This window comes from Tinamus guttatus, unplaced genomic scaffold, assembly GCF_059628265.1.
Source record: "Tinamus guttatus ecotype Peru unplaced genomic scaffold, ASM5962826v1 Tinamus_guttatus_pri_ptg000340l, whole genome shotgun sequence".
NCBI classification, from domain to species: domain Eukaryota; kingdom Metazoa; phylum Chordata; class Aves; order Tinamiformes; family Tinamidae; genus Tinamus; species Tinamus guttatus.
In genome coordinates this window covers 146,767-168,381 of record NW_028288874.1, presented here as the reverse complement: position 1 = coordinate 168,381, position 21,615 = coordinate 146,767, and the positions used below count along the sequence as shown (strand labels likewise).

The 21,615-nt window shown below is 38.1% G+C and overlaps 1 protein-coding gene across 1 annotated transcript in view; it reads left to right on the top strand.

Moving 5' to 3' along the window:
* MDFIC (MyoD family inhibitor domain containing) overlaps positions 1-21,615 on the top strand; it is a 45,124-nt gene that overhangs the window by 9,973 nt on the left and 13,536 nt on the right. The window contains exon 3 of the mRNA XM_088529735.1: positions 2,246-2,377. Within this exon, the coding sequence (XP_088385861.1) occupies positions 2,246-2,377 (132 nt within the window). The remainder of the gene's footprint in view (positions 1-2,245; positions 2,378-21,615) is intronic.

The window sequence follows — 21,615 nt, the reverse complement described above, 5'->3', positions numbered from 1 at the left end:
CAAAAGTTCCACAGGAACTTAAGGAAAAAATTCTTAACAGTGAGGGTGACAGAGCACTGGAACAGGCTGCCCAGAGAGGTTGTGGAGTCTCCTTCTCTGGAGATCTTCCAAACCCGCTTGGACGCAGTCCTGTGCCACATGCTCTAGGTGACCCTGCGTGTGCAGGGGGGTTGGACTAGATGAGCTCTAGAGGTCCCTTCCAACCTTAAGCATTCTATGATTCTATGATTTATGCTTTATTAAAACTGCAACAAGCATAGCACAACCAGAGAAGATTAAGGTCTCTATTTCGTGTGGATTCTTACTGGTCTTGTACTGTTTAAATGTATTATTTAACTCATAACTATTTCTGTGTACCTAACAAAACGAATGGTATCAAACTTCTTAATTCAGAAGTGTTCTTAAGGCTGTTTGTTCTCATGAGCGATTGGCTGATAGGCTGTAGTTGCCTTTTTAGAACAAATAAAAATTGATACACTGTGCGCTCGCTGTCAGTTGTTTATTTTAAGGGAATAAAAGAATTTCCTTTGTACTAAAACTGAGACTTGGTGCACATTCATGAAAGAATAACAAATAATTAATCAGAATACTGTGTTTTGTTTATGTTCTCTGTTCTGGGGTGTTGTTTTTTTAATAGTGTGGATATATGAAGAAATCATAAATAGGCATAGCATAAGACCTACTCTTTATAAAGCCCCGTATTATAGAATCTGCCATCAATTTAGTCTTTCTAGTGGAGTATCAAATACACTGTTAATGTCGCTGTTAAAGTTGTAGGCTTTTTTTGGAAGTTTCAGATGAATTCAATAGACCAAAGACCTGATATTCAATTGATGTTGATTATAGTATATTTTCTATCAGGATTGTTTGGTATTCATTAGCCACATTGTTTTTCTTTTTAATAGTGCACCTTCTCTTTTTGTTGTCAGCTCTTGATATTGTGTATATGGTTTTGACAAATTGTCTATCATATCCAGCTGGAATAATAGAAGTAAATGTGGAAAATACACATACAGATTATTAAGGGGAAAAAAGAATACTGGACAGAAAACAGTAGAAGGCAACTGTGTAGTGTGGCTCTCTTGTTCTACACATGCAGGGTTGATACTGTAATTTTAGTGTTACTGCAACAAAAGTAATTCCAAAGGAGAATCTTTGAAAGACTTCAGGACTGGAATCATTGCTTCAGCTGCCAATATGATGTTATTACATTGTGGTGAGTGGTTTAAAGACATGTTCTGGTTTGAAACAAGTAAATAGAGCTAACAGACTTTTCAACAATTGCTCACTTTAGATTAACTGTAAATATAAAATTGTATATGTACATTCAAAAATACTTCAGTCTAAAAATATTTAGTATTTTACAGATCCCTTAAATGTGAGATATAATTGATAGTCCTTGACAGAAAATAATGAACAGAATAATTCCAGATTGGGAAATCTTGTGGTGATCAAGAACGGAAGGATCTGTGTGTGTGTGAGAGAGAATTTTCCCATTAAAACAATAACAATAGCGAAAGTGAAAGCTGTCACTTACCCTCTTTGAGAAAATACAGGTCTGTCTGTTAACTGGAGGAAACATCAAAACAACAGGATCTGCTATTTTGTGAAATAAGCTTAAGAATCCCCCAGACAACTTTACTGTGTGAACTTCCAGGTATCTTGTTTATACCTGTAGGAAATAAATCATTTTTTTTTTCTTTCATCATAGGTTACAAGCTGACTGTTCATCAAGAATGGCTTTTGAAAAGCTTAACAGAAAATTAGGAAATTGTGACATAATTAATAAAGTTTTATGCTAGTCATATTTGAAGTCTTTGTTCATATGTTGAATTGTAAATAGAGGAAAATACGCTTGTGGAATTTCTGTGGCTTTTACATGTCAGACACACATACACAGGGACAGAAAATAATGCTTTTTGTGTATCTATAGTCTTAAGTTTTCATATGAAAATTACATGGAAAGTAAACATCATATCTTCAGTAACTTGTCATTATAAAAATTGTGGAGTGTTAATTTGCATGACTAAATATAATCACTAGAAGACTTAAAGAGGAATTATTTTGATGAGAAGAAAGCTAATTTAAAATTGACTTTATTATGAATTATTTCTAAGGAAAACTTTCAAGATGTTAATCTACGGTATATTTTATGTTACCTAGTTCTTATCTTTAAAAGATGACTTTTGCTAATGTTAAGGAAAAATAAATCGAAAACTAATATATTAAATTTCTTTTGACTCAGAAAAATCCAACCAAGAGAACACTGCTGCAGAAGATAAAGACATAATACAGCCTTCCAGTAGCCAAAGTATACAACCAGAGATACAGGAGCAGGCTGCCTGGGGAAATCCCACCGATGGTGACCTCATCAGAAGTAAGTATTTCTAGAGCGGAGTGCTGCTGTTTGGGCTTGCTTTAGGTGGGTGCTGTCAAGGGCTCAGTTAAGCGTGTGTCGGATGGGCTGTGTGGTGACTCTCCTGCAGTTGCTTTCCTGGAGAGGCTCCCGCTGCCGTCCCGTCAGCAAAGAGGCAACGCAAAGGTGCGAGACTGATGCCTCCTGCTGCAGTGTGCTCCACGCCTCTCTAGCAGTTACCTTTTAAAACCTTAAGGTTATGTTCTTGTTGGTCATTATGGGAAAGCAGAAGGCTGATGAGATGCAGTGCGCTGCTGTGCTAGACATCATCATCTCCTGCTTATACTTCAAAGTGGCAAAGTGTGCTGAGAGCAGTTTCTTCCAGATATGCTGAGTACTGGTGAGGTGAAAGCTGGTAAGGAGTCCTGAGTCCTAAACTAGCACGTTACCAAACAAAGCACGGTCGTTTCACACACAAAATTAGAAGAATGCTAAGTTTTAACCCAAAGTGCTATGGAATTATGTTTTTTTTTTAAAGTAGTTTTTACAATTCTGCAATTCTGGTGTATGTTTTGGATCTTTAAATTTTTATTCTTTTAAACATGTATGGTTATTCCTATTTTTCCCACGAACTGAAGAACATGCACTACCCAAAAGATTGTCCGCAGTTGCATCTCCTAAGGCTAAAATACCTCTGTTACCAGCCAGAGCTAATGCTGCTTTAACTTTCTGTGCATATTTGAATGTTAGATGTTCAAGGGAGGGGCAGCATGAGAAACTACTTGCTAATTGTAGGGTGTATTCTGAAAGCAAGTGGACTAAATGCTAAGTGGTGCTTCAGCTTTCCCTCTGAGATCCTCCTCTGACCATACGCTCCAGGGCCAGTTTTTCCTTACACTGCACATCTACTATGCCATACCCAGAGACTAAATTCATACTTCTGAGCCTACTGTTATCATAGCTCGTTATTATGTTTGGAGTTCTGTGTTTTGTTGTTGTTGCTTTTCTTTTTTGAGAAATAGGAGGTGGGCATGGCATTGCTACTTTTGGAGTGGCCTTTTTGTCATTCCTTCTTCCTGAAGACTTCCTCATTCATTTGTCCCTGCAAAAGCAGAATTATTGGCTGGTAGTTGTGCAGAGTGCCTGAGGTGTGGTGGAAATGACAAAATGTAATAGGGTGGTGCTGTGGTTCTTCTAAGCTGTACACTGTTAGGACATATTGTAGGAGCTGAACTGGGGAAGAGGGAGAAAATGCATTTTTTTTCAATATATGGTAAAAATTGCAGCAGATTTTGCAAGTTCCTAACAATAACTAGGAATGTAAATGTAAAGTGTAATGTGAAGTAGCATGACAACTGTGTGAAGTAGCATGACAACTATCTGCAGTTATATGTCTTTTAAAACTGAGGAACAGTGTTTGGTGCAATTACAAATAACTCTTGCAATATGTAAAAGTTTGAATAATATAACAAGTAGGACAAGGAGAATCTTGTTTATATCAAAGTTTGTTTAGGTACTTGCTCTTGAATAACAGGTACTGTAGCTCAGAATGACAGTGATTCAACCAAATGTATTACCCTAAAGACCAAAGTTCACAGAATATTGCAGATTAGAAGAAGCCTGGAATTAGAAGTAAACAGTGTTTTGACTATTCAGGTTTATTTTAAAACTGTTTCTTTAAATTGCTTTGGACAGGGCACAGTTTAATTTTCACAAGTATTGACATCTATTTACCACTATCCTAATGATTCAATTTCTTTTTTTCCCATACAGATTGCTTTCCACCCCCACAGTTGATGCGTTCGCGCTAGCCTTAGCTTTCACTTTATAAATGTTTCCAGCTGTCAATTTCTTAGGTTTTCCTTGTTTGCAGCTGTTTTACCCTGCTGTTATATGGAAGTAAATTAATCAGTCAGTTTTATTGGCACACCAACAATGAAGCCCAGTGTTAGAGGTTCTGTAATGACTTCATTATGTATGATTTCTCATTTGCACTTGTAAACTCAGTTTACCAGGCAACATCAGTAAACTAAAACGCTGCACCCATTTTCCACAGTAAGATGTTTTCAGTTCACCTTTACCTTGCTGTCCTTTTCAAGCCCTTTTTTTAAACTCAAGATGAGGAGTTTTCCCGCAGATTGTGCCCTCCCAAGCTCCTTTGGAACATTGTTCTTCCCAGAATGAAAACTTTCATAATGTCCCAGAGAAATGGCTAATCTTATGGGAAGGAATTGCCAAGGAATTAATTTGTTCTGAAAAGCTCTTGACTCATGGTAGATGAAGAGGTGCATATAAACTTTCAGAGCAACACAGTGCCTGAAAAGGTAATTTTGGACATATAAACAGGGGAGAGCTAAGTAAGAAGAAAATAGTTGTATTGCATTTCTGCATTAACTGTTAATGCACTCGCATAACTGTTGCTGGAATACTCTGTTCAGCTCTGGTCAGGGATGAACCACAAACATCTCGGGAATCATCGAGTATGTGAAAACACGTCTGAACTGTGAGAAACTCATACAGTTCAATCTGTTTAGTAGGAACAGAAAGGAAGTTAGAGAGGGACTTTCTTAGTTCCCAAGAAACACCATACTATGAGGAACAGAAATTTAATGTTCTTCACTGCAGTGAACAAAAGGAGAACTTAAAGCTAATGTGTGGAAGCTGAAGCTAACATAATCAGTCCAGAAATAAGGTGTACTTTTTTGGTAGCAAGAGTATTTGAGAACATAAAGAACTGCCAACTGTTTGATTTCTAGATGTGCATGTTAGGTTTTACTTTTCAGATGGTTACCATAGCTATCCAGATTCCTGAATTTTAGTGCCTGAAGAAGGGACAGCGTTTTTCCTCAAAATTTGGATAACCTATTTATTTATTTATTTTAACCTCAGGCATGTTTCAAGGCAATATGGAGACCTGCCCCTTTCCCCTCACAGACATGCACACCTCCTTTGCGTTTTATTTTGGTCTGCAGAGGTTCAAGTTTTAAATAGAGCTTAGTCTTAGAACAGCTTCATTTGTTTTTCCTTCTTCTTCAGTAGTGCATTTTAAACACCTGCAAGCACCTTCTGCTTGTTTTCTCTGTATGATCTGGTGACCCATAGTGGAGACACTCTGCTGCTATTGTCACCCACCTTTGGCAAGTGAGAAAGACTGAGCGTTAACCATACGGCAGGGTAACTAATGGCTGTGCTTGACTCCTGTGAAGGTAGAGGAGTTTCTGATGTTCCACATTGCCACAAAGTCCTGTTTCATTCTTTGGGAAAGGTGCTTTTTTACTTCTCTTTTTTATTATTTTTTTATTATTTTTATTCTCCTGAAATAGCTGTGAGGGTGGATTTCAGAATATTTAGGCTGAAGGTTTAGAGAGAGTTGTCATTAGTGTGTGTTTATGTAGGAGAAGGAATGTTCAGGAGGCAGTAGAAAATGCCAGTATCCTGAACACTATTTGCTTGTGAGGATTTAATCTCCTTTCTGGTTCTCAAGCAGGACCTTAGCTTTGTGATATTTAAGAAAACAAAAAACATCTACCATAGATTCAAATTGTCATGAATAATTGATTAATAATAATCCAATTCTCAAGATTAAATACCTAAAATATGCCCACGTTTTACAGATGGAAAGGTCATTGCTATCCATCATTTCCTAGCTTCAATTGCTTCCTCCTCCCCCATGAAACACCCTCCTGATAGGAGTGTTCTTCAGAGAAAGGGATGCTTCATTTGACACTGCAGGTTTAAACAACTGTATTTTTTGTTGTACACTCAAATTAGTACATTCTTATTTATTTCTTATTGTTGTAATGAAATATAAAATTAGATGCTTTTATCTTATTAACATGAAATATATAAAACATATTTTTACTGTACATGGCTATTTAATCATACTATGTCTGCCAATTCCCTCTTCTTATTGGCTAAGTAGTGAGGTTTATTATTATTATTATTTAGATAGCTTAAATGGTGTAATTTGGGTTTAGACTTTCTTTTAGCTAATAACAAGAAGATGTTAAACTGTTATTTTTTTGGTTTGATCCAGAATATCTTTTACTGGATGCCATATAGTGTACATTAAATTGCAAATACCGTGAATTCAGATGAAGGTTTTCATTTTATTTAAAAAATAATGCAAGTACTTGAGATAACTTAAATGGTTCTTTTCAAAGTTAGGAGGTATAACAAATACTGTCTTCTTTCCGTGTAACTCAGTGTGTGGGTTTAGAAATCTCAAAGAATCGATTAATGGAAATTATTCAAAATATCTTGCTGAGTCGAAAAGGTGTATAATTTTACTCAAAGCAGTGATTGGATAATGCTCCAAGTATACCCACTTCATCTGTCTGTGGCTGAACGTGTGGATCTATATATGAATGAATAAAATTTAGTCATTTTTATACTGAAATATGGAATGGAGTATTTGGTATTTAGATCCATCATTAGAGGAGATTAGACTTCGAGGAATTTACTCAGTAGAAGTAATAATGGAGGTGTGAAGGGCTGCCACCAAAACTCCTACCAGGGAGATTTTCTACTCCTTTCTCCAGCAGACAAGCGCCTGTTGTTTCTCCCATTAACCTGGGCTGGGAGATCTCTTACTATTCCCCTTCTCAAAGTCATTGCAATATTTCTCCCACACATACTGATTGGCCTGATTTTTTTTTTTAACCTTTTCATAGCCTTTCCAAGTGCAAGAATCATGACAGAGCGTGTGTCTTTGAAAACAATACTTTAAAAGTCTGTGCATCGACTTGTTCTTTTTAGCACAACACAGGAGGTAAAATATGATTTATTATCATAGTTTTCAGCCTTTGATCATTTAAACTGGAAGAAAGATAGCATGCGCTACACAAATCGTGAATGTGGTTGTGAGAATTAAGCCCTTTAGTGATTATTTGAATTTTGTCAGTTTGAAAGCAGGCCACTGTACTGGGCAATTAGACTGTTAGTAGGGCCTGTGAAAGTCTCTTGAATCTAATCCTGCTGAAGATGAATCAGTTATAACTAAGGAGAAGAGTGAATTATAGCACTCTTGCAATATACTGGTAACACACAGAGAGAAATCCTAAGTCCCTATCGTCGGGATGCCAAGAGAACAGTTATTTTCAGCATTCCGAATAAGGTATGGGGAGTTTGGGTCTGGTACATGTGTGACTGGGGCTCATGTTCCCTCCTGCTTGCCAGAGTCTTAGTGACTCAAATGCGGTTATTTCGAGTCTTTTCCCCTGCTCTTTAATGGATAATGAAAATGTGCTGTTCTTAGTATTGGGTTGGAAGATGTTTGTAGAAAGATAGACATTCTTTTGCTCCTGAAAGTGTGCCCATCTTCTCAGTGCTTTGATCTCCAGTAAGATTTTCTTGGATCAAAGTCTCTCAGCTGAGAATTTCATACCTTGTTGTTTCATACCTCTTGCATTTTCATTAATCTTGTCCCGGCAGAGGGGCCTTTTCTCAGATAGCCAGACCCTGACAATTGCCATCTTTTAAGTTCGAGGCTGAGCCTTCAGCATTAACATCAGCCCGTAGAACAAATAGGATCACAGAGTCATGCAGTAGTTGGGTTTGGATGGCACCTCTGGAGCTTGTCTTCCAGGACACGGGCTGCCCAGGACTGTGTCCCGTCAGGTTTGACTGTCCTGGAGGCTGCAGACTTCACAGCCCCTTGGGCAACCTGTTTCCACCACCCTCGCAGTAAAAAAAAATTCTTAGATTCAGGTGGAATTTCCTGTGTTCCAGTTTGTGCCCGTGCATCTTGAATGCTTCTGAGTGCCATTGATGTGCTGTTAGTAGCCCCTTACTTACGAAGGGAGTTGCTGTGGAATTAGTGTTTTATTTTCTGTGGAATGTTTTGCCTCCGACCCTAGAAGAATGTTCTGAAGTGAAGTTAATGATGGATTGCAGTGGCTGCCAGCTGGTAGGGATTTGCAAACTATGTGGCTGATTCTGCACGAGGAAAGAAACTTCTTGCTTTGGTTGTTCTGTAGACAGAAGAGCAGTTAAACTTCAGCAAGAACTTAAAACTGCACCAGATGACCGTAAGATAGTTGCCTGTATTCTGCATATCACCAGACACCAGAATTACCCGGAGCCTTTCATTTACTGTTTTACCGTTCTTCTGACTCTCAGAACATAATCTAAATTTATGGTGTGAGGTGGGGGAAGTTTGGATGGCACTAATCATCAGTACCAGACAAAGGTGAAATTCTTCAAGTAATGTAAAGATTACCAAGCTTGCTGTGTTTGAGCCTGAAGTAAATTCTATCTTAATTTCAGAATATTCTCCTTTATTGTATTGGTACTGTTTCAGAATTAATGTGCCGTTATGCCCAGATGGGAAGGCATATTTATATTATTTTCTGGATTAGTTTTGCATATAGGGAATACACATTATTTTAGTAGTGGTTCCTTAAAGAGGAAGAGGACTAAAACCCTGACTGTGTTCTGTGTAAAATGTTATACTACAAAGCCAATGAGTCAGCGTGCTGTTTTCAGCCTGCCGTTTTCAGTAATAACGGTATTCACGTGGCCATTTTTAGCAAAGAAAACACCAAATTGCAAACTGTATGAAAGTATCATCATGCAAGTTGCACTTTTAGGAACCTGTTTTCTGGCAAAAAAAAAAAAAAAAAAAAAAAGGAAAAGAAAAAAGGAAAAAAAAACTTGAATTTAAATCATGGCAAAAATTCTGTTTGTCCTTGTCCTGTTTGTGCAGCTAAAGAGTGTTGCCACATACTGTCTGCATGCCAGAACGGCCCCGGTGGGAGGCACGTGTGAGTGCTGAGGGAGCTGGCACGGGGCAGTGCTAGGCCACCTTCAGCCTTCAAGGGACAGGGAGAGCAGGAGAGGTGCCTGAGGACTGGAAGGAAAATGGCACTTGGTTCTTCAGAAAGGAGAAGAAGGAGGACCCAGGAGTCAACTACTGGCTGGTCAGTCCCACCTGAATCCCATGACCTGATGGAGCAGCTCATCCTGGACCCCATCTCTAGGCATGTGAAGGATAAGCAGGTGGTCAGGAGTAGTCAGTATGGATTCACCAAGAGGAATTCTGGCAACCAAGGTGATGGGATTCTGTGATGGGATAACTGGCTGCATAGATGAAGGGAGAGCGGTGGATGTTGTCTGCCTTGACTTCAGGAAGGCTTTTGACACTGTCTCCCATAACATCCTCATAGGCAAGCCCAGGAAGTGTGGGATACATGGGTGCACTGAGATGCATTGAGAGCTGGCTGAGTGGCAGAGCTCGGAGGGTTGTGACCGGTGCCACCAAGTCTAGGTAGGGCCCTGTAGCTAGACGTGTGCCCCAGGGGTCAGTATCGAGTGCAGTTCTGTTCAGTGTATTCACTGGCACCTCCATCTGAATATGAGGAAAAGCTTCTTGACTATGAGGGTGACAGAGCACTGGAACCTGTTCCCAGAGAGGTTGGTTGTGGAGTTGCCATTGTTGGAGATATTTAAAAGCCATCCAGACCCAATCCTGGACAGTGCGCTGTGGAGGACCCTGCTTGAGCAAGAGGTTGGACTAGTGGTCTGTGGAGGTCCCTTCCAACCTCAACCGGCCAGTGAAAATAAGTACATTAATTCTTGGAAATCAGTAGAGCCAAAATAGATTCTTTTGAATTTTGTGCTTACTGATGAAAAAAAGAAAGATTTAAGGGGCTTAAGGCCCCATCACAAGGCTTATCTAAGTAATTATGACTAGACATGTTTCTTCTTTAAATAGCTATTCAGAGGAAAGAGGGTTGGAAAACTAGCTATTTATTCTGCATTCTGGTATTATCTGCAGTGTGAAGAGTACAAATACATTGCCTTGCCCTTTACAAAAATATTTTCAGGGAAAAACAGAGGCCTGTAGCCTGTTTGCGTGTTGTTGTTGATGAATTTCCTCATGACTCAAACCCAAATAATCCCTTTTAAAAAGCATTCAGATGTCAAATAGCTGTGGTCACTCAGGCTACTTCTAATAGCAGTCTTGTATTGATGAAGTAGCCTCTAGAATTGAGCTGAGAATGATGCTTAGAAATGTTTGCCACCATTACCTATTCTTAAATGAAATGTATTCTTCTAGCATGTAAGATAAATATTTTTGAAAGGAAATTGTTCATGAAATTTGTGCTAATGAAATATAAACCAACATCATTCTAACAAACTTTTTCAAATGTTTTCTGTCTGAATACCTGAAAGTTAGTGACTAAACTGTATATTAAAACCTACACCCCTCAAATTCTGTGCAGTGCCTTGATGATAAGGTTTTTACTTTTAGTCTGAAGCTCTAAATATGAAAATACTTTAAATAAAACTTACAGGATTTAGTAATGCTTATATTAATTACAACAGAAAATTCAAGTAAGAATTTTGATGCAGAGGTTGTTCAAGTTTGAGGGAGTTTTATTGATTTATAAGACTCAAGATTGTATAATGTTTGCATAAAATGTTATAAAGTTTGCTTTTGACACAAGTAGAGCAGACTGTTAGGCAAGCCTTTCAAATATGCAGCCTATGAGTCAAAGTCGAGCTTGAGGGCCAGTTTTTGCCCCCGGGGACAGCACATGCCGTTTGTCCATCCGCCCGCCGAGCAGGGGCAAGGTTGTCCCCAAGTCTGGGATGTTATGAAACAGAGTGGGCTCCTTCAGCAGGGAAACCGCTGGAGCCCTTGGAGGGCATGTGCCTTTCCTGGCCTTCTTCTTCATTAGGACGAGTACATATTTTAACTGCATTCTATAAGCTGTGAATTAAAATGAAATTCACATGTAGAAGAAGAGTGAAAGATTCTTAGGCTGACTTTAACTTGGCATGAAAGCAGTGCTAAACCAGAGGTGAATGAACATGTTGTGGATCTGTGCAATTCAGACATAGAGGAAATTAGGGATGATACTCCTTTGCTTGGATTTCAAAGTTAAGGAAACTTCTAAGTCATGGTGAGAAGATCTGGGGGATTTGGGATCAACCTATCTGATACTGTTTGCTCAAATGTCCAATTGAGTTTTTTGTAGAAGTTGTATAACTAATAACCACACAGTAAAGCAGTATGCAAAGATAAGTCTGGGAAATGAATGATCGTTTTTCTATATGCAATTTAGTAGTGTATACCAACTCATTTAGCAATTTAATATTTCTTAGCTATTCCCTTTGTAATTATGATCTTATGAAATATTTCTCTACCTAAATACTGTTTAAGGAGGTTTGTATTTTTAAAGCATTGTAACAAAGACTAAAAGACAAGGTGACTGGAAATTTCTTTAAAAATGCTTTAGTAGAAAGGCTGGTTTAGTATGTTACCTTTGCAGTATGTTGTTACCATCAAAATTCAATCTGTTTTTTAAGTAGCAATGAACCTGCCTTTTGGAATGACTAATTTGACTATAGCGGAATTAATAGTAAATTAAAAATTACAAAAAGCTACTGTGCGTTCAGCTAGAAAAACTGTTAAATACAGCACATGATGAAAGTCAGCTTCTGGAATCCCATGATTGAGATTTAAAATTTCATAAAAGAAACAACAAAATAACTTGCTCTTAGTCTTTGTAGCTATTACAAAAGATTAAAGACTCAAAATAGAGAATGCCAAATGAAGAAATTATTTAAAAATAAAATGGTTCATGCTTCTTGAGTAATTTGAATTGGCAGTACTGCCCTGTACAGAAACCAGGAGTTTTGTCTGAATCAGCATAACACAGATGAAATACAAGGTGGTACGGAGGGGTTTCCATTGTGGGCTGTTAATTCCAGCAGCCTAAGGAAACAGTATGGCACGATGAAGTGGAACTGGTTATGCTGAAGGAACACTCTGAAATACAGATGCAGAAATTAATTCCAAATGGCAGGACTATGGCAGCAGCACAAATAAAATGGCAGGTGGCATGAAGCTTTAGTAAAGTGGATAAGGAAGTATCAAAAACACTGCTTTTTTTTTTTTTTCCCTCTCTTGAATTCTGTCCCTTTGGAAATTAGGTCGTTTCCTACGAGCTTTTCTGTCTGAGGCCAAGACATGCGAGAAGGGAGGCCCGGGAGGTGCCCTGGGGCATGAAGGGCTGGTGGCCGCGCGGTGGCTCGCGGAGCAGCCGGGGCTGGTGGCCGCGTGGTGGCTCACGGAGCAGCCGCCTGCTTGGGCTGCTGTTGCACAAGGGCTTCTGTTGGGCTGTGGGCACCCGTACCTGGCCGAGGAAGGTTGTTTGGTGGTTAAGTTTTGTGTGGTGTGTGGCGCCTTTGCCCTGAGACAGGGGTTGCCTCTGCACTTCTAAACCCCTATGGTGAGTGGGGACTTCAGCCCTGGCTTAGTAGAGCTCCTGGCCTGGAAAAGCACAAAACAGGAGGGCAACTCTAAACTTCAGTGCCACCACTTAAGAGTGTTGTTTCTTCCCTGTGAAATTCTTCAGCTTAGTTGCAAAACCTTATAAGCAAGAGTTTTTAAGTGGTAAATCTGACGCTGTGAGTAGTACTGTTAAAACAAAGATTTCACAGCTGTATCTGTACTCCATTTAAATAAAATAACCATGGTTAGTGTACAGAAGAATCTCCTCCCCTGCCCCCAGATAAGGGGAAAGGTCTAAATCTGAATAAAATACAAAGCTGAAGGCTTTTGGGGAAAGGTCCTTGTTGCAATAAGCACTTGAAAACAAGTCAAAGGACAAACATAATCCAGATTTTAAACATTACTCAGGAATATTTTTAGACAATAGATTAACTAAATAAGCTTCATGGGCCAAACTGTGTAGCTTTATGACTTAAAAGAAATATTTCTAATTTATAAATGAATCCATATGTATTTTTGAATGCTTTTAAACTTATAGAAATAATAGTTCATTTCTGTATGTTAGAGACAAAAGACAGTATTCTTCTGCTATTCAGTAAATTGTGCCAGATAAGGACTTGCAAGTGCGACCGCATTGATTGAAGTAGTGTCAGCGTAATCTTTTCGTATAGATTTATATCTTATTTCATGAACAGAGAGGAGAATCAGAATTTCAGTTGATTTGTGGGGAGGAAGAAAGAAGTTGTGTAGATAATTCATCCTGTTAAGAAAATTTACCTATTCCTTCAGATGGTTAGTATTTTCCCCCTTGCAATAGTGGATTTGTTTCTCTGATTTTTCATTGTTGCTATTGATTACTGATCTAACTGTAATTTTGTAGCTGCCAAAATCTGTAACTGTGTGGCTCAGATCTCAGGGTTTTCATGTGAATTGTTTGAGCAGCTTATGCTTTACTTCCTCTCAGGAAACGAAGTGCATCATTTTTACAGGAAGTTCAGGCTTCACCAGGCATGGTCAGCAGTCTGACTTTTGCACTCTTTTAAGGGGTGTGTGCTTGACCAGCAGGCAGAAGCTCATTTAATACACTTTAAAAAAAAAAATCAACTTCATATAATGGATACGGTGTATGAAAGCTTTGCTAGGATGGTTGTCCAGGAGAGTCAGAAAGCAGACTTCCTGCATCGTTTTTGTAGAATCTGATAAATAAGAAGCAAGTAAAAAACATTTTCCTTTGTGCCAAGTATTTGTGACAATGATCATGTGTTAAGCGCTTTCATCTTTGAACTGAACATGCACAAATCTCTTGGTTAATGCATTTTTACTTTCCGAAACATAATATTGCTTTTTCCTTTAGCATTTGGAACGTTAGTGTTTAGCTGTGTTGGTGCAAAGCACGCAAACTGACTGCGCGGGAGCAGAAGGGCAGCAAACACTGGTGCAGAGGTGCAGTCTTTGCTCAATGTCTGCTCGAGGTTTTCATACCTGGCTTGGTATATGAGGGAGAAGGCACAGATAGTTCATCTCTTGAGCTGTCTCAACAGCTCTGTCAGGATCTTTTTATTTATTTATTTATTTTAAGTATAGTCTCAAGAATCTGATTTGTACAGTTTACACACAAAAACATTTTGGATGAGACTGTGTTATGTGTCTTCGAGGCACACCTAAATAATTGGTTTAAACTGTGGAAAAGGAGCTGCTGTTTCAAGATCTTCTCAGTGCCTTGCCAGTACACTCTGATAAAAGCTAGTTTGGGTTGTGTTAGCTCTACGTATAGCTGTGATTCAAAAACCTTTAGCGCCCTGAAGTCTCTGGGGTGCTTCACGATCGGGAAAGTCTTCTCAACCTGCCCTGAAGTATCTGGGCTGTGTGAGGCAGGTGAAGGGGGTCCCACGGGTTCTGCAGTGCGGTGCTGCCCCGAGAGGATTCCCATGGCTGGAGGGCCTAGTGGCTTGTCAGCTTCTCTCTCCTCAGCCCTCCTTTCTTCCGGGGTCAGGAGCTGGAAGGACCTGCTTCATTGTCCCCTGTGTTGGCACTTCTTTTTATTCTTCCACTAACAGTCACTTCAGTAGTGCTCTGGTCTGCAGGAAAGACAGACTGGGCTATGAGGTGTTGTGTGCTTCAAATCCCTCCCCTACTTTGTGACACAGATTTTCCATTTTCTATCATTCCACTGTTGGTGAATACGGCTAATTTTTGGCCTGGTCCCCTGGAGTCTCTCTGGCCCTGAGTGGGATGGGGAGCACTGTATTGACTCCAGACCAGTGTGCTAGGAAAAGTATGATCAATTTATCTTCATTTTATTTCACTGTTTACTGACTATCATTAAATTGTTTCCTACAGTGAGATTTCACTTCTTGTAAATTTTGTTTCTTCCTCCCTGCTCTTCTCTGCCCTCACAAACCAAAATGGCTTAGCTCACTATGTGTTTTCTCCTTTTCTATCTCCTTCCTATCCTGTGCTGTCGTCTTCTGGGTGGATGCTATCATCAGCTGATTTTTTTCTTTTGATGCTTTTGCTCCACTGCTGTTTTAATAACAAAAAATCCCAAGTAGAAGTCCGTTCCTTGTTTTTTGCTCCTCCTGTTGTTCCATTTTCCTTGCAGCTGTGCTTTACCTCTTTTTTCCTGTTGTTCTCTGGTACTTTGTATCTGCTGATGCCAGATTTCACATCAGCTCTAGCTTTCTAGAGAAAAGAGCAGAGAAAAAAAATGCAGCAAAGGTGCCAGAAACCCTCAGTTACCTATGTATATACAACTGTTTTCCTACTGCTACCCTGTTTTTCTACTCTCAATTGAGGTTTCTACTTTCTTTGCTGCTATCCTGTTTTTACTTCTGTTTCTTTCTGCATTGCTAGTTTTGTTAATAATAGCATTGGGTAATACTTAGTATTATAGAAATGACAGAAGGCAGAGAACTAAGAACAGTGGATCAGATATATTGTCAGGGTGTAAGACCTTTTGAAGTTCTCTGAAACTCTGTCACATCTATGTGAGTGGAGGAGTAGAAATACGGGGAGCAGGGAATTGATCACTTCAGTCATTTGTATTTTTTTCTTTCTTAAATCAAGTAGGGTGAGTTTCTGTGGTCCCGTCACCTGCAAACTCAGTAGCTAGGGTTGGTGGAGAATAAACAAAGCCTTAAATGTTTGCTGGGTTAATGGGCAGGCTGTGAAGCTAGGACTGCTGTTTGCCTGGCTTCATTGCCCTATATCCTTTTCTTGCAGAGAATGAGACAGTGCTTGTCCATGTTACTGTTTCCCAGTTGTTTGGGTTTTTGGAAAGGGAGAAGGAGGCTCTGGGGTCGGAGGAACTGGCTATGAAGTTGCAGAGGTTACGAGTGTTAGTGACACCGAGAGCTCCGTTCTGCTGGGTCGAGGTTATCGCTCCTGCTTGCTGCATCCTGTTGTGCTGCGTATGAGGCAGCACCCAGCAAGGGGTATCCTGTTGTTTCTGGCTTCTCTTTGATGCTTATTATCTGATTTGGGAGCAAATAGCACAATGGGAGAGGCAGCACAACTCTGCTAATATTTGATTTAATGTTTTAGTTTCATGGGACACTAGCATGTCTTTACGCAGTGGTATAACCATATGTTGTAAAATGCACTAACAATGTGTAACTTCTGAAATACCAACATCTTGGATTACTTTTTTTTGTGTCTATTGGTTAATTAACCTTCCTTTAAAAATTCGGGAAATGGGATTGTATTGATTTTACATCCCTTTGAATCCTTTATACTTGGAGACAATCTTCACATTTATTAAGGTATCAATTATTTGTGTTTCAGAAATAGATTACTACCAGCCCTTCAAAAAATATATAAAAAACCCACTCTTAATTTGCATATTACTTTTTTTTCCAATTTCTATTAGCCTGTATGTACTATAAAGAAATATGTAACAAACAAAAAATAAGTGGACCTGTGTTTCTTAAACAGTAAGTAACATTTGTGGGAAACATATGAAGAAATAACTATGCATTTCACCCCCAAATACTGTTTAAGAAAAAAAAAAACTCAAAAACAATTGATTAATGTGTACAATGTAATAAATATGAATGCTGAATGTTGTAATGGTGACCATAAATTGATCTAGTACTGCATATCTCTATGCAATATTTGCTGCTGTTTTAAGTACTTGTAATGCTGCCAAGTATAAGAGCAAACACATTGCAGTTCTTTTCCAGTCCTCTAGCAACATGTATGGAGAGAAAACTGGATACATTTATAAATGGAAAGCTTGCAGTAAAATTCCCCACTTCTACCTGCACAGTTTTATACAAATATTAATTTCCAGAGAGTTTAAGTGCCTGCTGCCTACAATGTCCTGTTTTTGTGTATGGGGTCTCTTCTTAGATGTTTTTATGACAAGCTAAGGCTGTGTTATGATAAGAACCATACTCGATTTTATTATGATATTGCTTAATATCCATTATGAAGTAATTGTGTGTGAATCATCTTTATTTCTACTTTGTGTTCCAACACGGATTTCAAAATCATTTACGAAGTTTATCACAGACTATAATTTCAGTCTTGCAAAAAAACTTTGCTAATCATGGCAAGATACAGAAGGAGAATTTTCCTTCCATCCAGTGTTAATTAGGAGACAAAATTATATTTGAATTTTGACACAACTATTAGAAGTTCAGGAGCAAAAAGTAGTTAAAAGAAGTTAAGGCTTTATTTATTTGATCAATGATTAAGAAATTGCTGTTGCTATCATTAAAAACAATCAACGGCCTTTTCCTCATTTCGGAAAAACGCTTCAAGAAAGAAGATTTGCTAATGGAGCACTTCACTGGGTGTTTTCACTGTGAACGTGGGAATGCCTGTCCACTCTGCAAACTTAGAGCTGCCAGTCCTTTTCATGCTTCCTTGTGCTTCTTTTGGGCTACGTGAAAGGCATCGGGGTCCAATGTCAGCAGCCCTTCAAACAATGTGCACGGCCCTGCAATGCTTCCAGAGGAAGAAACTGCAGGTGTCTTTGCACAGATTTGGGAGCGTTCGTCCCCTTCTCCTGTGCTTGTGTCACCTTCTCAACCCATAAACACATGTGAACGTACATTTGCTATTCCTGTCACCCCTTCACAGTTTGAGACCTGACAGGATGAAACGTGTTTTTCTTTTGTCCCTCCAGCCCCATTTCTGTTATGCTTGGTGTTCCATGGATGTGTTTTCAGACAGATTTTAGCATATAGTTCTCAGTGTGGGTCTTGTAAAACTTGTACCAGCAATTTTACTACAGTGTTTTCATTACAAAGGACATCCTGTTTCATAATAATATATTGTATTCATTTTGAAGATGTCCTCGTATCTTACAAGAAGCAATTCTAAAAAGGTAGTTGCTGCTGTTAGTTGGTACTTTGTTTTCCTTGTAAAGTCAGCATGGTATAAAAAATTCAGTGTAAAAAATTGATTTTGAAAGATAGATTGTACCTTGATGGTACCTTGTTATTTAGTTAATGTATGCTTTCTGTGATATGGAACCTGCAGTATATGCTATTTATGTCCTAGAAAATATTCAGAAATAATTGCTGACAAAAGCCACTTCACAGGTTGACTCAGAGGTACATCTTGTAATCTGAATGTTAATATTCTGAATAGCTAAGCAGAGAAAACTCTTGATGTAGTTTGAAGATTCGTGTAGAGACTAGTCAGGATTTTAGTTACAGAAGTGGGGAGGGAGAAATTTTCAGGTATTTGAGTTGTCCCAGCTTTGCTGAAATTTTATGCTTATAGGGCATATGGATGCGTGCAATTGGTAATATTTTTGAAAAGGTAAGATTTTCTGCTGCAGTCAGTTTGAAATGTTGCCTTTTATATCTCAGGAATTATGTCTTTCCCAGAAGCAATTTGGAATCACCCTAATTTTACTCTAGACTGCAGACAGCTCCTGGTTTTACTCTACAATCCATAACTATCCATCATGTGCTTTATTTTTCCCCTCAAGCTTAGGTTTGTGTTACGAAGAAGTACTGATAGAAAACAGAGGTCTGATTCTTATCTATCTACCCTGAACACGGTCTCTATGGTGTAACCCCCACAGAATGAGGAGGAACAGCCACCACTGAGATGAAATGATGTTACCAGAGCTCCAATTAGCACACAAAGCTGGGCTTTCAGCATGAGTAAACCAGAGCAAGACCCTTCCATTTCCTAAAAAGAGTTTGTCTTTCATTTTAGGTAAAAACAGTTTGCGAGGTAGAGAAGTGTCAAGGGTATTTTAAACTGAAATGGAATTAATATTTTCTCAGTATATAAAAATGAAAGAGATTATAATCTTTTACATTTTTAGGTTGTGTATTTTTATTCCTCCTCAGCCCACCTGCAAAAATGTTGCTTCCTCAGTGTGTTCTGATGTACTGTCATAAACTAAGAAAAAACATATTCTTACCTCTCAGTGTGTGTGCTCAGGTGACTGAGGCTATAACCTGCAAAATATTTTATCCGTTGGTGGCGCTGACCTGCATAGTAAACTCTATGGGCAGTGGTAGGAGCTGCCTTGGAAAAGCTTTTCAAATGTGATTGAAATGTGATGCTACTAATTAGCTGTCTGTTTTTTTTTTTTTTTTTTTCCCCTCTCCTTCCTCCTGATGTTTTCTTTTGATTCAGTTTGACTCCAAGGAGTCTGTATTCTCTGGGTATGTTTTTGTAGGTTGTCAAAAATCCCTAATGATATGTTAAACAACTGCCCTGTTTTTGTTGAAAGAGTTTCCCTCTGTTTACATACATTTTCCTGTTAAATGCATACATCGGGATTTTTCTCATAAGGGTGGTTTGTAGAGGTTTAGATAATTATCAGTGTACATATGTGTGTGCATCATTTCACAGTGTAAATGAGAATGTGCCACATAGCCCAAAACCATCCAAATCATAGCAAGTGTTCAGTACTCGAGTATTTATTCACCACACACATTTATTCACAATTAAACAATTTTCTAAAGTCAGTTAAGTAACAGCAGAAGTTATTGTATTAAGTCCCACTTGGCAAGGAAGCCAGTGACAAGGAAGCAGTGAAATGCACTAATAGATTATATGCTATAGCAATATATTGCCTTTTTTATTGCTTTTCCACAGGCAGCAGATTCATGTATAGTTATTACTAGCTACATTATCTGCTAGTTTTCTATCAAAAAAGATTCACTCTATTGAATCATTAATCCAATATTTATCATTCTTATTGAAAATCCACTAGTGTTAGCACTGTATAAAATATTGACTTAAATCTACTGGTTTTGCTAAAGATTAAAAACATATTAACCTAAAAAGAACAGTATTTCTTAGGACATTTGAAACTATTCATTGTGGATGTTTAAAATGAAAATATTTCTATGTTGTGTGAGGAATGATTTTTTTTATAAATCTTTAACATATAGTAAGTGACCAGTGCCATCCTAATTTGAAGATGCTGAATGTTCATACAACTCACATTTGAAATTTTGATGTCTATTGCATTAGTTACTGAATATCAAGAATAAAATTTTTGCTCATACATAGAGTGTAAAATGGGATCTTTTGTAGCAGCACACGGCCTGTTTAGAATGATATAACAGGCGCTGAATGTTCACATATCAAACAAAATGCCATCTTTCTGTAGAAAAGAGGTGTCAAAAAGTTTCTTTGTACCTTTAACGCATGTGATTATGTAGTACAAAATGCAGAGTTTGTAAAATTTCTTGAATATACAGGCAAAAAATGAATAATTCAAAACAACTCATAAGTTCTACATTCTATTGTATCTTTTATAACGCAGGCAGAAGATAGCATTGTGTTCCCAGTAGAGCTGAATTTGCACAAGTTACACCTCTGAAAATGCCAGATGGTCTATGGTCTACTTTTGAGAGCTGTCACATATGTAAAGATTTGAAAAAAGAAAGACAGCTGAATGAGAGCAGTGGATCATTAAAGAGAGAGTGAGAGTCCCTGGGTATCACTGTGTTTTAAGAAGCATTGTGTCGTTCCCCATATTACACCTTTTTTTTTTTTTTTTAAGATATACACAACCTTTAAAAAATAAGGTAAAAATATTTCTGTTTTAAACTGAGCAGTTGTGGCTTAATCTTGGAATTGTCAATTGCTTTTGTTCTTTATGCTAGAATGCGGTCATATGGTTCCTAATTGGTTTCAAGTGTGTTTTAACCATAAGATTCAAGTCTCCCTAGTGCAAAATTATCAATAAAGTTAAAATAAATTTAAATTGAGATAACTAATACATTTGGGGTTTTATTCCATTTTGATTTGACCTGTGCATCACATGTGAATACTCTAAAGCCAGTCAGCTAAAAAGTTGTATGTTAATGCTAAAAGACTGAAGTAAGAGTACTTTGGGAGCAGGATTATTAAAAAAAGAGAAAGAAATCTTAGTAAAAATAATTATAGAAGTTAAAACAAGTAACTATATGTTTAGATTCCCCAGCATTTAACCATTCATCTACAAATTAAACAAACATATTTTTGAAGATTGAAGATTGGATAATTTGTCACGTTATTGTGTTGCAATAAAGCACCAAACATATATAAACAATTGTAAGCTGCCACCACCAATTTAGCTGGCTTGGAAAAGGTCATACCTGTCAGTTTTAGAAACAGTGTGTCTAGACAAACAATTTTTAGCATAGTCTATTACTTTTATTTATTGAGGAAGGTTTACCCCTCCCAAGTAATTCTAGGTTTTTGGTGGAACTGGAGCTCCACAATTGGCAGTCTTACGTGGCATGATGTGAGGAAAAGCATCCTTGTGTGGAGCATGAAAAACATTACTCAAGAATACCAGATAAAGAAAATAAAGCAGAGGAAGGGGAGGTTATGGGTATGAACACTGCATTTTAGGAATTACAATTTTTGATTCCTGATGTTGCTAATGATTTTATTTTTGACTATAATTAATATCTTTGACTGTTGCTGACCATTTTTAAAACGCAACCTCTTGATTAGGTATAGCAAAGTCTGCTTTGTATATGGACAGAAAGATGTCCTGTGCAAGTAGTTCCTGGTCATACACTCTCACTGAGCCCATTCTTGT